At 43.1% G+C, this 13362-nt stretch overlaps 1 protein-coding gene across 1 annotated transcript in view; it reads right to left on the bottom strand.

Moving 5' to 3' along the window:
* The window catches only part of mpp2a (MAGUK p55 scaffold protein 2a), a 38987-nt gene that overhangs the window by 18310 nt on the left and 7315 nt on the right, over positions 1-13362 (bottom strand). Inside the window, exons 2-4 of the mRNA XM_056287947.1 lie at positions 9921-9978; positions 2100-2203; positions 294-449 (exon numbers count right to left, since the gene is read on the bottom strand). Of these exons, the coding sequence (XP_056143922.1) occupies positions 294-449; positions 2100-2203; positions 9921-9951 (291 nt within the window). The 5' untranslated portion in view covers positions 9952-9978. The remainder of the gene's footprint in view (positions 1-293; positions 450-2099; positions 2204-9920; positions 9979-13362) is intronic.

Below are 13362 nucleotides of genomic sequence, written 5' to 3'. Positions count from 1 at the left end.
TTATTAGGAAATATTTCAAATGACAACAGTCGTTCAAGGTAAGTTCATAATTTGCATGAAACTAGGCTGATGGGACCATTAGCCTGATGCTCATAAAAATGTTCAGCGCTTTTTTCTCCTGAATCTTTTTTGCCAAATGTCTTGTCACGTGTCTCTCATGCGCATGGGGATATTGTAACCTTTGTTTTTGTTTTTTTGCCTTTTTGGAAAAAAATGTGCTTAATATTCGCCCAACATTTGTGCAGAAACTGTGGCTGTGCACTGGGTGTGTATGTGTATTGCATTTTGAGCACCTGGAAGTGAGGCTGTGTGAGTATGCGGGCAAGCTCGGCTGCGGTGTCGGAGCGGTGTGTGAAGGGGTCCAGGTCTCTGAGGATCTCCTGCAGGAGCTCCATGTTGTTGTCCCTCACCGCCGACAAACGAGGCTCTACCGGGCTCTGCTCCGGCTCCTGACGCACACAACACACATATGACCACACAAACAAACACAAAATATACACAGTTGTCAAACATACACAGACATGCACATGTGTCGAAGCATAATGATAGAGTAGTATGATAAAAAGGGGAAACTACCACCTCTTTAAATCCTTTTTGCTTACACCCTCGCTCTCTCTCTCTCTCTCGCTCTCTCTCTCTCTTTCTGACACACACACGCACACACACACACACTCACACTCTCTCTCTCTCACACAAACACACACACACTCTCTCACAAACACACACTCGCTCTCTCTCTACACACACATAAACACTCTCTCTACACTCTGTCTCGCCCTTTCTCTCGCTCACACACACCCTACTCTCTTGCGCTCTCACACACACACACACACACACACACACACACACACACACACACACACACACACACACACACACACACACTACTCTCTCTAGCTCTCTCACACACAAACTCTCTACACTCTCTCAATTCAATTCAATTCAATTCAATATTTGCTTTATTGGCATGACATACGTTTTTGTACACACAAAGCATGTAAAAAAACAGCACAACACAACAATGATTATAATAACAGCAACAACAACAATGATTATGATATCAAAAAACAACAATAGCAATAGGTGCCGTCACCCACTGTCTCTCAGGTTGTGGCAGGAAAATATAAATCTTGCTGCAATGCTCACCGCTGGCCCCCCTCCCAGGACCACCCGCAGCTTACCTGCGTCATCCATTTCCTGCTACTCTGGAATCACACGTTCCAGCTCCTGGACAAAAGCCCGTCGCTGTTTTTCAAAATTTTCACATTTAAGGACAAAGTGCACCTCTGTCTCCACCTCATCTGTCATGCATTGACCCATATTTCTCTCTCTCTCTCTCTCTCTCTCTCTCTCTCTCTCTCTCTCTCTCTCTCTCTCTCTCTCTCTCTCTCTCTCTCTCTCTCTCTCTCTCTCTCTCTCTCTCTCTCTCTCTCTCTCTCTCTCACACACACACACACACACACACACACACACAGACACACACACACACACAGACACACATACATACACAAAAAGTCTTGGCTTACACTCGCAGTCCACAGAAAACTACGCAAGGATGGGAGAAAACTACGTCTACTGTGCAGATATTGAGATAGATAGAACGGAGAGGGTGAAAAAGTGCATTTGTGTAAGTGTGTTTGTGCGTCTGATCTTTCAGCTAAAGCAGGTGTGAGGATTGTAAACTTCTCTGTAATGCATGTTTCTCTGCAGCTGTGTGCTAGACTGACAGAGACTGACAGCAGATCTGTCTATGTATGTATCTATGTATACCTGTTAATCCCTCTTACAGCAAGGCTCTGGTGTCCTCTGGGGGAGAGGAGGTTCCCTAGTCTCATTAAATATGTGTTTGTACCGGCAACTTTGTGTCTGTGTGTTTATGTTTCATAATTATGGCTGTCTGCGTGTTAAGCAGAGACAGACAGGTCGTTGTTTACAAGATACAGACTTTGCTTTCAGCTGTCCTGTGTACATCAGCAAAGCCGGTGACTGTGTGTGTGTGTGTGTATGTGTGTGTGTGTGTGTGTGTGTGTGTGTGTGTGTGTGTGTGTGTGTGTGTGTGTGTGTGTGTGTGTGTGTGTGTGTGTGTGTGTGTGTCTTACCACAGGGCTCTCCATGATTCCTTTAAGGTAGATGAGATCCAGGTCATTGGCCGTAGTAGAACTGGTTGTGCTGTCACTCATTGTGTCCAGCACCTGGGGAACAGCTATACACACACACACACACACACACACACACACACACACACACACACACACACACACACACACACACACACACACACACACACACACACACACACACACACACAAAAAGACCATCCAGACCAAAGATCTAAAGGTGACCATTGCCAGACGCTTGTCTTATGAAGAAATTCCATGGCATCTTTGCTGAAGCTGATTTTAAAACAATAATTAAATAGATAAAAGAAAATGTCTTCAGTGTTAATTTTTTTTTCCATGAGGAAAAGTTAATATTTGTCCTGTTAACTCTCTTTTCACATCTCCGCATTCTATGTAATGGAAGCCGTCATAGCAGGAAAACCCAACAAAAGTGGAGGTGAGTACAAACACTGACAGTTTGGTCACAATAGAAAGCATCATCAAGCATCTTCTCATCATTACCCCATAACACTAATATGAGAAATAAAATGGGAATGTGCCATTTATAAGGGGAAAGGGCTGAGATTTAGTACTGACGGGGGCAGCATATCAGTTTCTGTGCAGCATATCCAGCCAGAGTAATACCAATCGTCTCTCACTATGGGAATCATGAAGCGTTTGAAGCTTGTAGCCATTTCAGCAGAGTAATTTGAGTAATTTTGCATCACCTAAGGAGTCCATGTTTGCAAGGGTGAGGGCTCATATGAATGGAGACACGACCTGGGAGGTTGAACTTTTTCTCTTCTGATTCAATACGTTGGGTGTACATCTAAGACAGCACGTCTGTCGAACTCCTCCTGCACCAGGTTGCTCATTCATTTCTTATATGCAGTAATTGGTATCTTCTCTAACATTGTTTAACACAGTTGTCTAAGATTGTTTAACACAACCTTGGAAAGTAAGATGATGCCTGAGGAGTTTAGAAGAAGCATACTGGTACCGATTTTCAAGAATAAGGGCGATGTGCAGAACTGTAGCAACTACAAAGGTATAAAGTTGATCAGCCACAGCATGAAGATATGGGAACGAGTAATAGAAGCTGGGTTAAGAGGAGAGGTGACGATTAGTGAGCAGCAGTATGGTTTCATGCCACGAAAGAGCACTACAGGTGTGATGTTTGCTTTGAGAATGTTGATCGAAAAGTATAGAGAAGGCCAGAAGGAGTTACATTGTGTCTTTGTAGATTTAGCCCTTCTGTTGTCTTCCGGCTCAAAATGCGCCATAATAGTGTTTAACAGCAGAGAAAAGACTCTACATGATCTTTTTTCAATCTGAAATGTGATGACTTTTCCTAGAGTGACCCCAACATTAGAACAAGTGAAACATTGTTTAAGTTCATATTTCCATAAAAGCTGTACACCACTAGGGTACTAAGATTGTCTTAGAGTCATGTTTGACCCAAAGACAAGGGGAAGTTACTAAACTAATAAGTTACTACACTGACAGATTGGATCATTTAAGTTAGCTCCTGCCACTGTGGCCTTTGCCACGAGTTAGTTAGCACGGAGGCTAACTGCTAACTGGACCTGCTAAGTGGATCTTTCCCTCTGGCTACTGCCATGATGTTTTTCCCCTGATTCTCTGCCTTGTTGTGGCATGGAGTCTTAGTGGCTATGCTATCAGAAACCCAGACTCCTTACGACTGCGGCTGGTCACCACAAGTGGTGTGACATCCTCACTGACCCATGGACATAATGGATGGTTGTCGCACTAGAATATTGTTCGAATTGCCTCGCATTACTGCCTTTGGGTTCTGGAGATCTATTGCTTTCCTGGTGCTTTTTCTTTGGTGCCTTATACCAAAATACTAACCCTTGAAGTGACCGGATTACAGTAAAATTAAGCAGAAATACTTAATTGTTAGGCTTTACTGCTGTCTGGTATTCAGCCTAATCCTGGTTCCTCCACTATATGTAACTTGCCGGCAGATTTTAGGAATATGTCAGGGTTGCATATCATACAGTTGCAGTTTGCTCTCTAAAATGGATATGCTGTGAATTTGGGTTGAGTCGACATGGGCTGATTTAATTGTTGCTTCTGAGACATGGCTCTCCAACATATACTGGATAAAGATGTAGCAATTGATGGCTTCAATATTTATGAGCATCCCAGGAAAGGCATTGGCATGGTAATATATGTTGCATCCAGTCTTGCTGCACAGGTCATGTTCTCCAAATCTGCTAAGCAGTTTGAAATCTTAGTTCTAAGTATTGATTTGTCTGGTGGTCTGTATTTAACTGTTGTTGGTTACTATAGGCCCCATTCTGCTACTGTGGTGTTCCCAACACAGAATATTAACCAGTGTGGTTTTATTAGTTTTGAATATACACAGATTAATGTGATTGGTACTGAATAAGGTGGAGGTAATCTATTGGTTGTTCCTGAATAGTATATAAGGCAGAATCGCCACCAGGGCGTCCTCTTGGTACTCCGCTCTACTCTGGATAGCTAGGTTGTTACAGTGTAATAATAAATATACTATGTTACTGTCATAAGTCTGCCGTGTGCACTTTCCAGTTATCTGCTTAAACAGCTTAGAACATTATTAGTGTTTCATACACGACAGCTACCATTGACACATTATCCTCTTCAATGCAGCTCTTATCTCAATTACATTTTAAGGAAATCATCCTGGTATATATTATAGATTGGTGATGTTGACCTTGCTTGGAAATATTTTCATGACAGCTTCAGTTATTTTATGAAAAAACATGCCCCTATTCGCTGGTTCAGGGTTAAGGGTCGTGATAGCCCCTGGTTCACCTCTGAACTGGCAGGCCTCTTACACAAGAGGAATCAGCTTTGGGCTGATGTGAGGAAGTCTGGCTCTGAGGATGACTGGCTACATTTCTGCCAACTACATAGTCGCTGCACTGCTTCCATCAAAAAAGCCAAAAGAGATTACTACTTGTCATAGACCACAGACAGATTTTGGCAAACTATAAAATCTCTCTTTGCCGACTCTCGCTCTTCAGAGTTGCCTCCCAATATTACTGTTGACCCCATCCCTGTGTCAAATAAATCTGAGATGCTTGATTGTTTCAACAAACATTTTATAGTCTCCAGCTCTTCATTTGGCCCATTATTTGATGGCAAATCATCCACTTCCCTCTGCCCTGCCAGTCATGCCTCCAATATCCACACTTTCTCCTTCACCTACTTCGCTGTATGGGAGGTTTGTAATGGCTTAAAGGACCTAGCCCTAGACCCTAGAAAATCAGCAGGCCTTTACAATCTCCCCCCTTACTTCCTACACCTGGTTGCAGATATTATAGCTGAACTAGTGCTGCATGTTGTTTTATCCATCTATACAAAACAATTTCATTCCTGATGTTTGGAAAACTACCTATGTTCTCCCCTTGTATCCCATGGTGTTGAATAGACCCATTTCCAAGCTCTCTATTTTAGCTAAGATCATTGAAAGGCTGGTGAATGACCAGATCAAGGAATACATGTGCTTGAACAGCATTATATCTCCTCACCAGTCTGGTTTCAGGAAGCAGCATAGTACAGTAACCACTGCCATGAAAGTAGTAAATGATATTGTGGGAGCCTTGGATGCCAAGAATTATTGTACTGCCCTTTTTATTGATTTGTACAAGGCATTTGAAAGCGTTGATCATGGCATTTTGTGCCAGAGATTATCAGCTATATATAGGCCTGTCAGACAAAGCTGTTGGTTGGTTCTCAAATAACCTCTCTAACCATAAGCAATGTGTACAGGTCAATAGTCTTTCCTCTAGCTTTCTTAATGTCACCAACGGTGTGCGACAAGGTTCAGTTTTAGGACCCACCCTTTCACTATTTATGTAAGTTATGTGAGTCAAAATATTGATGCTTCTGTACATCTTTATGCCAATGACACTATTGTATATTGTTGTACTAGCCCTGTTGCTCTGGCATTTGAACATCTGCAGTCTGCATTTGATGCTATTCAGTCGCACCTGTTCCATCTCAGACTAGGGTTAAATACAGACAAAAACCAAGGCCATGTTCTTTTCTAAAAAAATAAAATGAAATAAAAAAAGATTGTAACAGCTGTTCTTCCTTGCATCATGTCTATACAAGGTACCCCTATTGAGATTTTGACCACCTACAAATATTTAGGTATCACAATCTATGATAGCCTTTCTTTTAAATTTCATATCGATAATCTTTTAAGGATATTGAAATTAAAATTGGGCTTCTTTTTTAGGAACAAATCCTGTTTTTCCTTTAATACTAGGAAACGGCTGCTGCCACTTTCTTGCCTCTACTAGACTATGGGTACACTTTGTACATGAACGCCTCAGCTCACTCTCTTCATCTGCTGGACACTGTCTATCACGAAGCTCTGAGATTCACAGCCGGTTGTAAACCCCTCACACACTATTGTACCCTGTATTCTTTAGTTAACTGGTAATCATTATCCATGCACAGAACTTTGCACTTGTATAACTTCATTTCTAAATCCATCCTTGGACTGCTGCCCACTTATTTATCCACGTGCACGTCACGTAAACAGTGCTGCTATTGTCTATGCTCCCAGGGCTACCTCAATCTCTCCATCCCCTCAGTCTGTACAGAACTTGGTAAAAGGCCTTCTCCTACTCTGCCCCCTCAACCTGGAACACGCTACAGCGGGAACTGAATGTGTCCAGCATGATTCCCCTGGGGGATTTTAAACTACTTTTATGAAATCTAGAGAAAGTGTCTGTGGGGATTTGCTCTTGTACATAGTATTTCAAAAAGACATGCATCTGAGGATTAATACTCCTGTCTGTGTCCCTGACCAAGGCTCCTATTTAACCCATCCTAAATGCAGAGAACATATTCATAGTAACCTACAACTTCGTTGTAACCTACAATGACAAAATAAAGTGGCTCTCTTTTTATTTAAAATCTGACTACCATTTTGGCCCTTTTACAGTTATCACTTTTAAGATCTGTGTTCTATTTTGTCTCTGTATTGAATGTCCTGTCTGTCTGTAACTTTGTGTTGTATTGCTATTGTCATCTTGACCAGGTCTTTCTTGAGAATGAGACCACATGTCTAAATGAATTTACCTGTCTAAATAAAAGTTAAATGTAAGGACCTCTAAAATCTACTGTACATACTTTGTGGTACTTCATTTACCAGTATGCTTTGTGTCTTAAACATTTCCTATGTTCTTATAAGTTTCTAAACATGTAAACCAATGGAATGTATTTGCTCTTTGTATTTTTATTTGAATGTTGTTATTAGCCAATGATGTGGTGTGGAGTTGTTATGCCCGCGAAATCATGAGGTTCGCAACGGTCGATCTCCTCACGGAAAGGGAGGAGTTAGGCAGTCCGAGCGAGTACGACGAGGAGAGAGGGCCATTTTTCTGCTGCTCCATCTAAGTACCCGTTTCGCGGAGACTTTATACACAGCCCGTGTACTAGGCCCACATTTGAAGCCAGGAGTGTTGCGATTGGCCCACGGTCGTACGCTTGCTGGTGGGGTTTGTTTTAGTATGCCGATTATTTTGTTTATGCCCCATAGCCAGTGTCGCTGCTAGCTAGCTAAGTGGATTTAGCATCCAGTGCTAGTGTGTTAGCCGACTAGAGTTGTGGAGGCTAGCCAGAAGTCATCGGGCTGCGCTGGACAGTGATCTAACTAGGGGAGCCGCTCTGCTCCATTCCTGGGACCTGTTTGCTGTCCAAAGAGGACTCGCTTCATCTGCTCTCTGGCGCTGGGCCCACCGGAGGACCACTATCTTCGCCAGGGTTGTTTGAACATTGCAACCTGTGGCCATCTTGCGGGTGGAGGCTGCTACCGGGGAGCCGACACCTGCCAGCTGCAAGGCTAGCACTACGCCTTCCATCGTCTGAGCTGCACACAGCCTCCCGGTGGAGGGAGCGATGGGTTGTGAGTAACTCAAAAATTTCATTTATACTGACACACACACACACTTTTATCTCGTCGCCTGGGCATCGTAGCGGTGGCTGCCTTGCCCTCCGCTCAGAGAGCTGCTTTATGTGCACCAACGGGCCCCAACGGAAAGCGCTGGGTATTTTTGTGTTCTTTTGATACTTTCTTCCTGTTTATTGTGACCGGTTGTCACACCCTGTGTAATTTCAATTAATGTTTATTTAATCAACAATACTACACTCGTGTGGTACTCTCTCTCTCTCTCTCTCTCTCTCTCTCTCTCTCTCTCTCTCTCTCTCTCTCTCTCTCTCTCTCTCTCTCTCTCTCTCTCTCATTATTATCAAATAAATCCTATTATTATTAATTATATTTCGGGTGTATTGACAACTCATTTTCCGCTTACGCAAAGCCTAGGTTACTTTTAGAGTGCTGGTAATAAGCTTGTACAGTAATTCAGTACACAGCAGGGTTATAAGATCTGCATTAACCACATGTTTGTTTAATTCTGGGAAGATACACCATTCACTAGCCTTAGGTAAGTGTAGTATTTTCACAGTGGAGGCACCGCACTACTAAATTGATTATTAGCTTGGTTAATTATTTCTATTATCAATTATCACTAATATTGTCATTAGTGGCACTAGCCTACTAGTACACAGGAGGTTCATCCAGCTCACCATTCCACCGCTGAGAACTCAGGCTCCTGTTGCGCTATTGATTTGTATTGTAACACTTTAGTAACTGGTAGCATTAGGCTTTTGTCTTATTTAAATGTGCTTGGCGTTGCCCGCCAGTGAAAAAGGGGTTACATAAATTAAAAAAACCAAAACTAACATTCATAGCAACAAAGCATGCCATCGAAGAAACAGGACTAAGTCAAGTGTGTTTTAGGCACCGGTGTCTTCCAGAAACATTGTCAGATTCTGGTAAAAGAGTTTCAGCAGCTTTGAAGCAGCTCATCTTTATGGGAAATGGTCCTGAGTAGGCAGAACTGGTTAATTGTCAGGGGAGGTCGTGTGTGTCTGAACTTGAGCTTCATGATCATGAATCCTACCGGATGACAGCTGAGGTTTTTGGATTTCTGCCTAACTTTTTTTTTTTGCAGCAGCAACAGCTGCGTCAAGTGAACTTAAAAAAAAAACAGAGATATAATTAAAAAAAAACTGTCTACATTCATATCTCTGAAATTGTATTCCAGAGTAGCTGAGGTATATAAAATATTGTGATTGACCTAGAGCTGGTCTACAAAATCGCTTCAGCTACTCTACAAATCGCATCATTGCTACAAATGGTTGAATTTATGAGCAAAAACATGATGTTCTAATCAAGTACCTTACCATTATAGAAACTTCTGCTAAAAAAGAAGTGACTAAACGAAGTGGACTGATATACTAGCGTCCCAACACTGAAGTTTTGCATTTAAACAGGGAGCACAATGTGTCCCACCATTGCACCCAGTGACTTCTACAGTTGGTTGGGTGCCTGTGCAGCAGCGGGGGTGGATCTGGGGACAATAGCCATGTTAAGCTCCCCCAGAGAAACCTGAAGCTGACAGGTGAAAAGACTCCATGTGTATCAGAAGATGCATGTGGAAATCTAAATCTTCCCCAGTGGTGGTGGGGCTTTATGAGAATCGTTTCATCCCAATGTGGATGTGTCACATCAGAATCAGAATCAGGATCATAATCATATTTATTGCCAAGCAGTTCGAGAACATACAAGGAATTTGATTTGGTATGTTAGTGTATGAGGTGAAAGGGGGATGAAATAATAATAACAAAACAGTGATCATTGCAAGTTTCATCATAGCATTTGTGAGTGAAAAGGTAATATAGAAGAAACATAACAATGGTTAGAGTTGAACAACGAAGGCCAAACAGGCTCACCAGGATCTGTTCTGGTGGAAGCCACAGGCATGGTGGGGCTTCTGTCAATCTGCTGTACCTGAAGAGGGACAGAGGGGGACAGACAGACCCAGAGAGAAAGAGGAGGAAGAATGGTGAACTTTAACAATATAGTAGTATAGTTTAACCATTTTCTTATCTAGTGACTCTGAATATTAAAACAGAGGTATGACAAAGCAAAAGGTACATATCATTCCAGCCCATCTCTCAATGCAACAAACACTTTGAATCAACACAAAACACATCCCTGCTGCGGCTCCACTGGACCAGTTTGCAGGTCAGGCATCTTGCTCAAGGACATTCACTCGTTCACTCATTATTCTCCAGACTCAAGCCGACAACCTTTCTGTTGCAAGCCTGTGCTGCTAACTTCTTCGCCAATGCCGCTTTGACCTCTAGATGGCCACAAAATCTGTTGTGTGGTGGTCTGAAATCGAACACAGCAGCAGGTCCCAAGTGGGAATGTACGCCTTAGCAGCCAATTAAATGTATGGCCCTATGCACCAAATCAGGAAATTTCTTACTTTGGATGGATCACAGTTTAATTGGCTGCTCGGGCATACATTCCCACTTGGGACCTGCTGTTGTGTTCGAATTCAGACCACCACATAACAGATTGTAGGACCATCAATTTTTTTTTTATAAAACATGAAAATAAATAGTTTTTTTTGCGGGGGGGTGGGGGGTGGAGGAATAATACTATAATTAGCATATTCATACAGCTCCCGTGGACGTGTTCTTTTTATCTAATTGTTTGTTTAAGCAGATAAACATACATATTGTCCCTTTAAATGTCCCATGAAATAAAAATACATTTGCATTCTTGTTACCTTTTTTACCAACACTTTATTCACGTCTATCTAAGTATTATATTCTAGAAGGTCACCAAAAAACGGTTTTGTTTTCGTTTCTCCCACTAAACGTTGTGTCCAAATGAGCTGATTCAACTTTCTGGGATTTCCTTACCTGGAGCATGCATCAAGACGTTTTATTTTTGTGTTTTTAAGAGTGTTTTCTTTTCCTGACAGATACAATAATATTTTAGTGACGTCACCATGTACTCGCGGGCGTACACTAAAAAAAGCTAGGCAAGGGCGTCCTGGTGGCGTAGTGGGCTATTCCATTGCCTACCAACAAGGGATCGCCAGGTCGAATCCCCTTGTTACCTCCGGCTTGGGCGGGCATCCCTACAGACACAATTGGCCCGTGTCTGCGTGTGGGAAGTCGGATGTGGGTATGTGTCCTGGTCGCTGCACTAGCGCCTCCTCTGGTCGGTGTGGGAGTCCCCCGGATTGGCAGAGGGGGTGGAGCAGCGACCGGGACGGCTCAAAAAGAGCGGGGGTAATTGGCCAGATACAATTGGGGAGAAAAAGGGGGAAAACTGAAGGAAAAAAAAACCTAGGCAAATAGCATGTCAGTGTCTGCAACTCCTCTAAAAGTGTCCGGCCATTACGGGATGTTAGTCAAATCACACGCCCTCACAAATCCCATCCGACCGCTCAGTTTCATCCAGTTACAGGCGAAACTGCAGAAGTTCATAGAGCTTTAGAACGGCGTTTCATGGTGCGTTTAAAGCGTAGACTGCAGACACACCGCAACCCCCCCCCCCCCGGTCAAGGCGTTACGCGGGCTGTTGGAAACTGTGGAGAGTGTTCTGGAAGCGAGCATCCCTACCAGATTCACTACAGAGAGAGAAACAATCGGGGCGTTGGAGTACCAGGAATGAATGAATGAATGAGTGAGAGAGAGAGAGAGAGAGAGAGAGAGAGAGAGAGAGAGAGAGAGAGAGAGAGAGAGAGAGAGAGAGAGAGAGAGAGAGAGAGAGAGAGAGAAATACAGAGAAGGGAACATCGACAGAAAGGGAAAACGAGGCAGAGACACAGAGAACGAGAAAAAAATGGATGAAGTGATAGAAAACAGAGAAGGGAGGGTGGGCGTATCTAATCTACACATCACTATGACAAAAAACACAATGCAGCCAGAGCAGAGAGCGAGAAGGCCAGACAAAAAGACGGGGGGGGGGGCAGACCATTCCCCACCCCCACCCCCTTACTGAAGCAAGCATATGTACTCAGTCGAATCTTGGATTGATAGACTGACAAATCTGAAAGCTAACGCTTTCTTTCTATCTACATCCCTCTCTCTCGCTCCACTACCACGCATCGCTTACATATATGTACCTGCGTACTAACGCCAAGCACAAGGCAAACAAAAAAACAAAACAAAAACAAAAAAATCAGCCTGGATTTTCGAGTCTCAGACAATATTTTCAAGATCATAAGAATATGATCTTGAAACTGGAGGATGAGGCAAATAGCTTAATGAAGCAGCTAGTGGGTATGATGGAAGAAGTCCACCCCAGAGCAGTTCTGCATCAGGACCTCAAAATGGAGAACCTCCTGGTGGAAACTGGCACAGACACCCCACATCTCAAGCTCATAGACTTCGGTTGTGGCTGCATGCTGAAAGAGGGACATTACACACAGTTCTCCGCTACACTTCCTAAGTTCAGTTTGTTGTGTTTCACATGTTTGCCCATGTCCTTATCCTCCTCTGCTGGACAATGTCCAAGTATGAAGTACTTATTGTTAAAGATACACAATGCCTGACCTGCCCACTTTGGCCCTCTTTCTCCTTTCATCGTAAACTATTTTCCTCATTCTCTCTCTCACTCTCTCTCTCTCTCTTGCACATGTGTTTCTGTAGCCATGATTGGCAATTTCTTGACCCTCCTCCCCTCCGACCTATTAACTCTCATAAGATGGTGAGAGGCAGCATACGATGATTGGTCGGGATCCTCCTGATTTCCTACATTAAATGCACTTATTGTAAGTCGCTTTGGATAAAAGCGTGGGCTTAATGACTGTAATGTAATGTAATGTAATGTAATATCTGTGCACACCCGTCACTGACGGTTTTTCAATGCGAGTTCATCAGAGACTCCTATGATGCAGTCTTAGAACTAGTTTGGGACTCTTGCTAGAATGTGAGATTGGATTGATTTCATCTTAAGTGTTGGATGCTGTAGCGTGTCCTACACACACGACTTCAGATTGCATGGCGGTGATGCAGCATCTCTCCACGCTGAGCCATCAACAGCCATTCCGATCCCACGTGATAACAAATTATGTAAGTGTGTGCACAGCTAGTATGGAAAAGACATGTTAGATGTGTGACGATGCTCTCCTTTACAAGGACTTTGACAATCATTTGGTGGCATCATTTGTTCATACATCCACTTATCTAGCGATTTTTTCCCCTCTCTCCTTTAAGAAAAGGGTGAAACTATCTCTCTGTTAACCCCCTGAGATGTGTGTTGCTTCCCCGAGCTGCAGCCACAGTGAATGGGTGCCATGGAAACCTTTGCTCAGTGGTCCATGTTTCCAGTTCAACTCTGCATCACAACTTGACTCTCTCTCTCACA

The sequence above is a fragment of the Lampris incognitus genome, chromosome 10, assembly GCF_029633865.1.
Source record: "Lampris incognitus isolate fLamInc1 chromosome 10, fLamInc1.hap2, whole genome shotgun sequence".
NCBI lineage: Eukaryota > Metazoa > Chordata > Actinopteri > Lampriformes > Lampridae > Lampris > Lampris incognitus.
The sequence above is the reverse complement of the archived record's forward strand: the minus strand, read 5'-3'. Positions and strand labels throughout refer to the sequence as shown.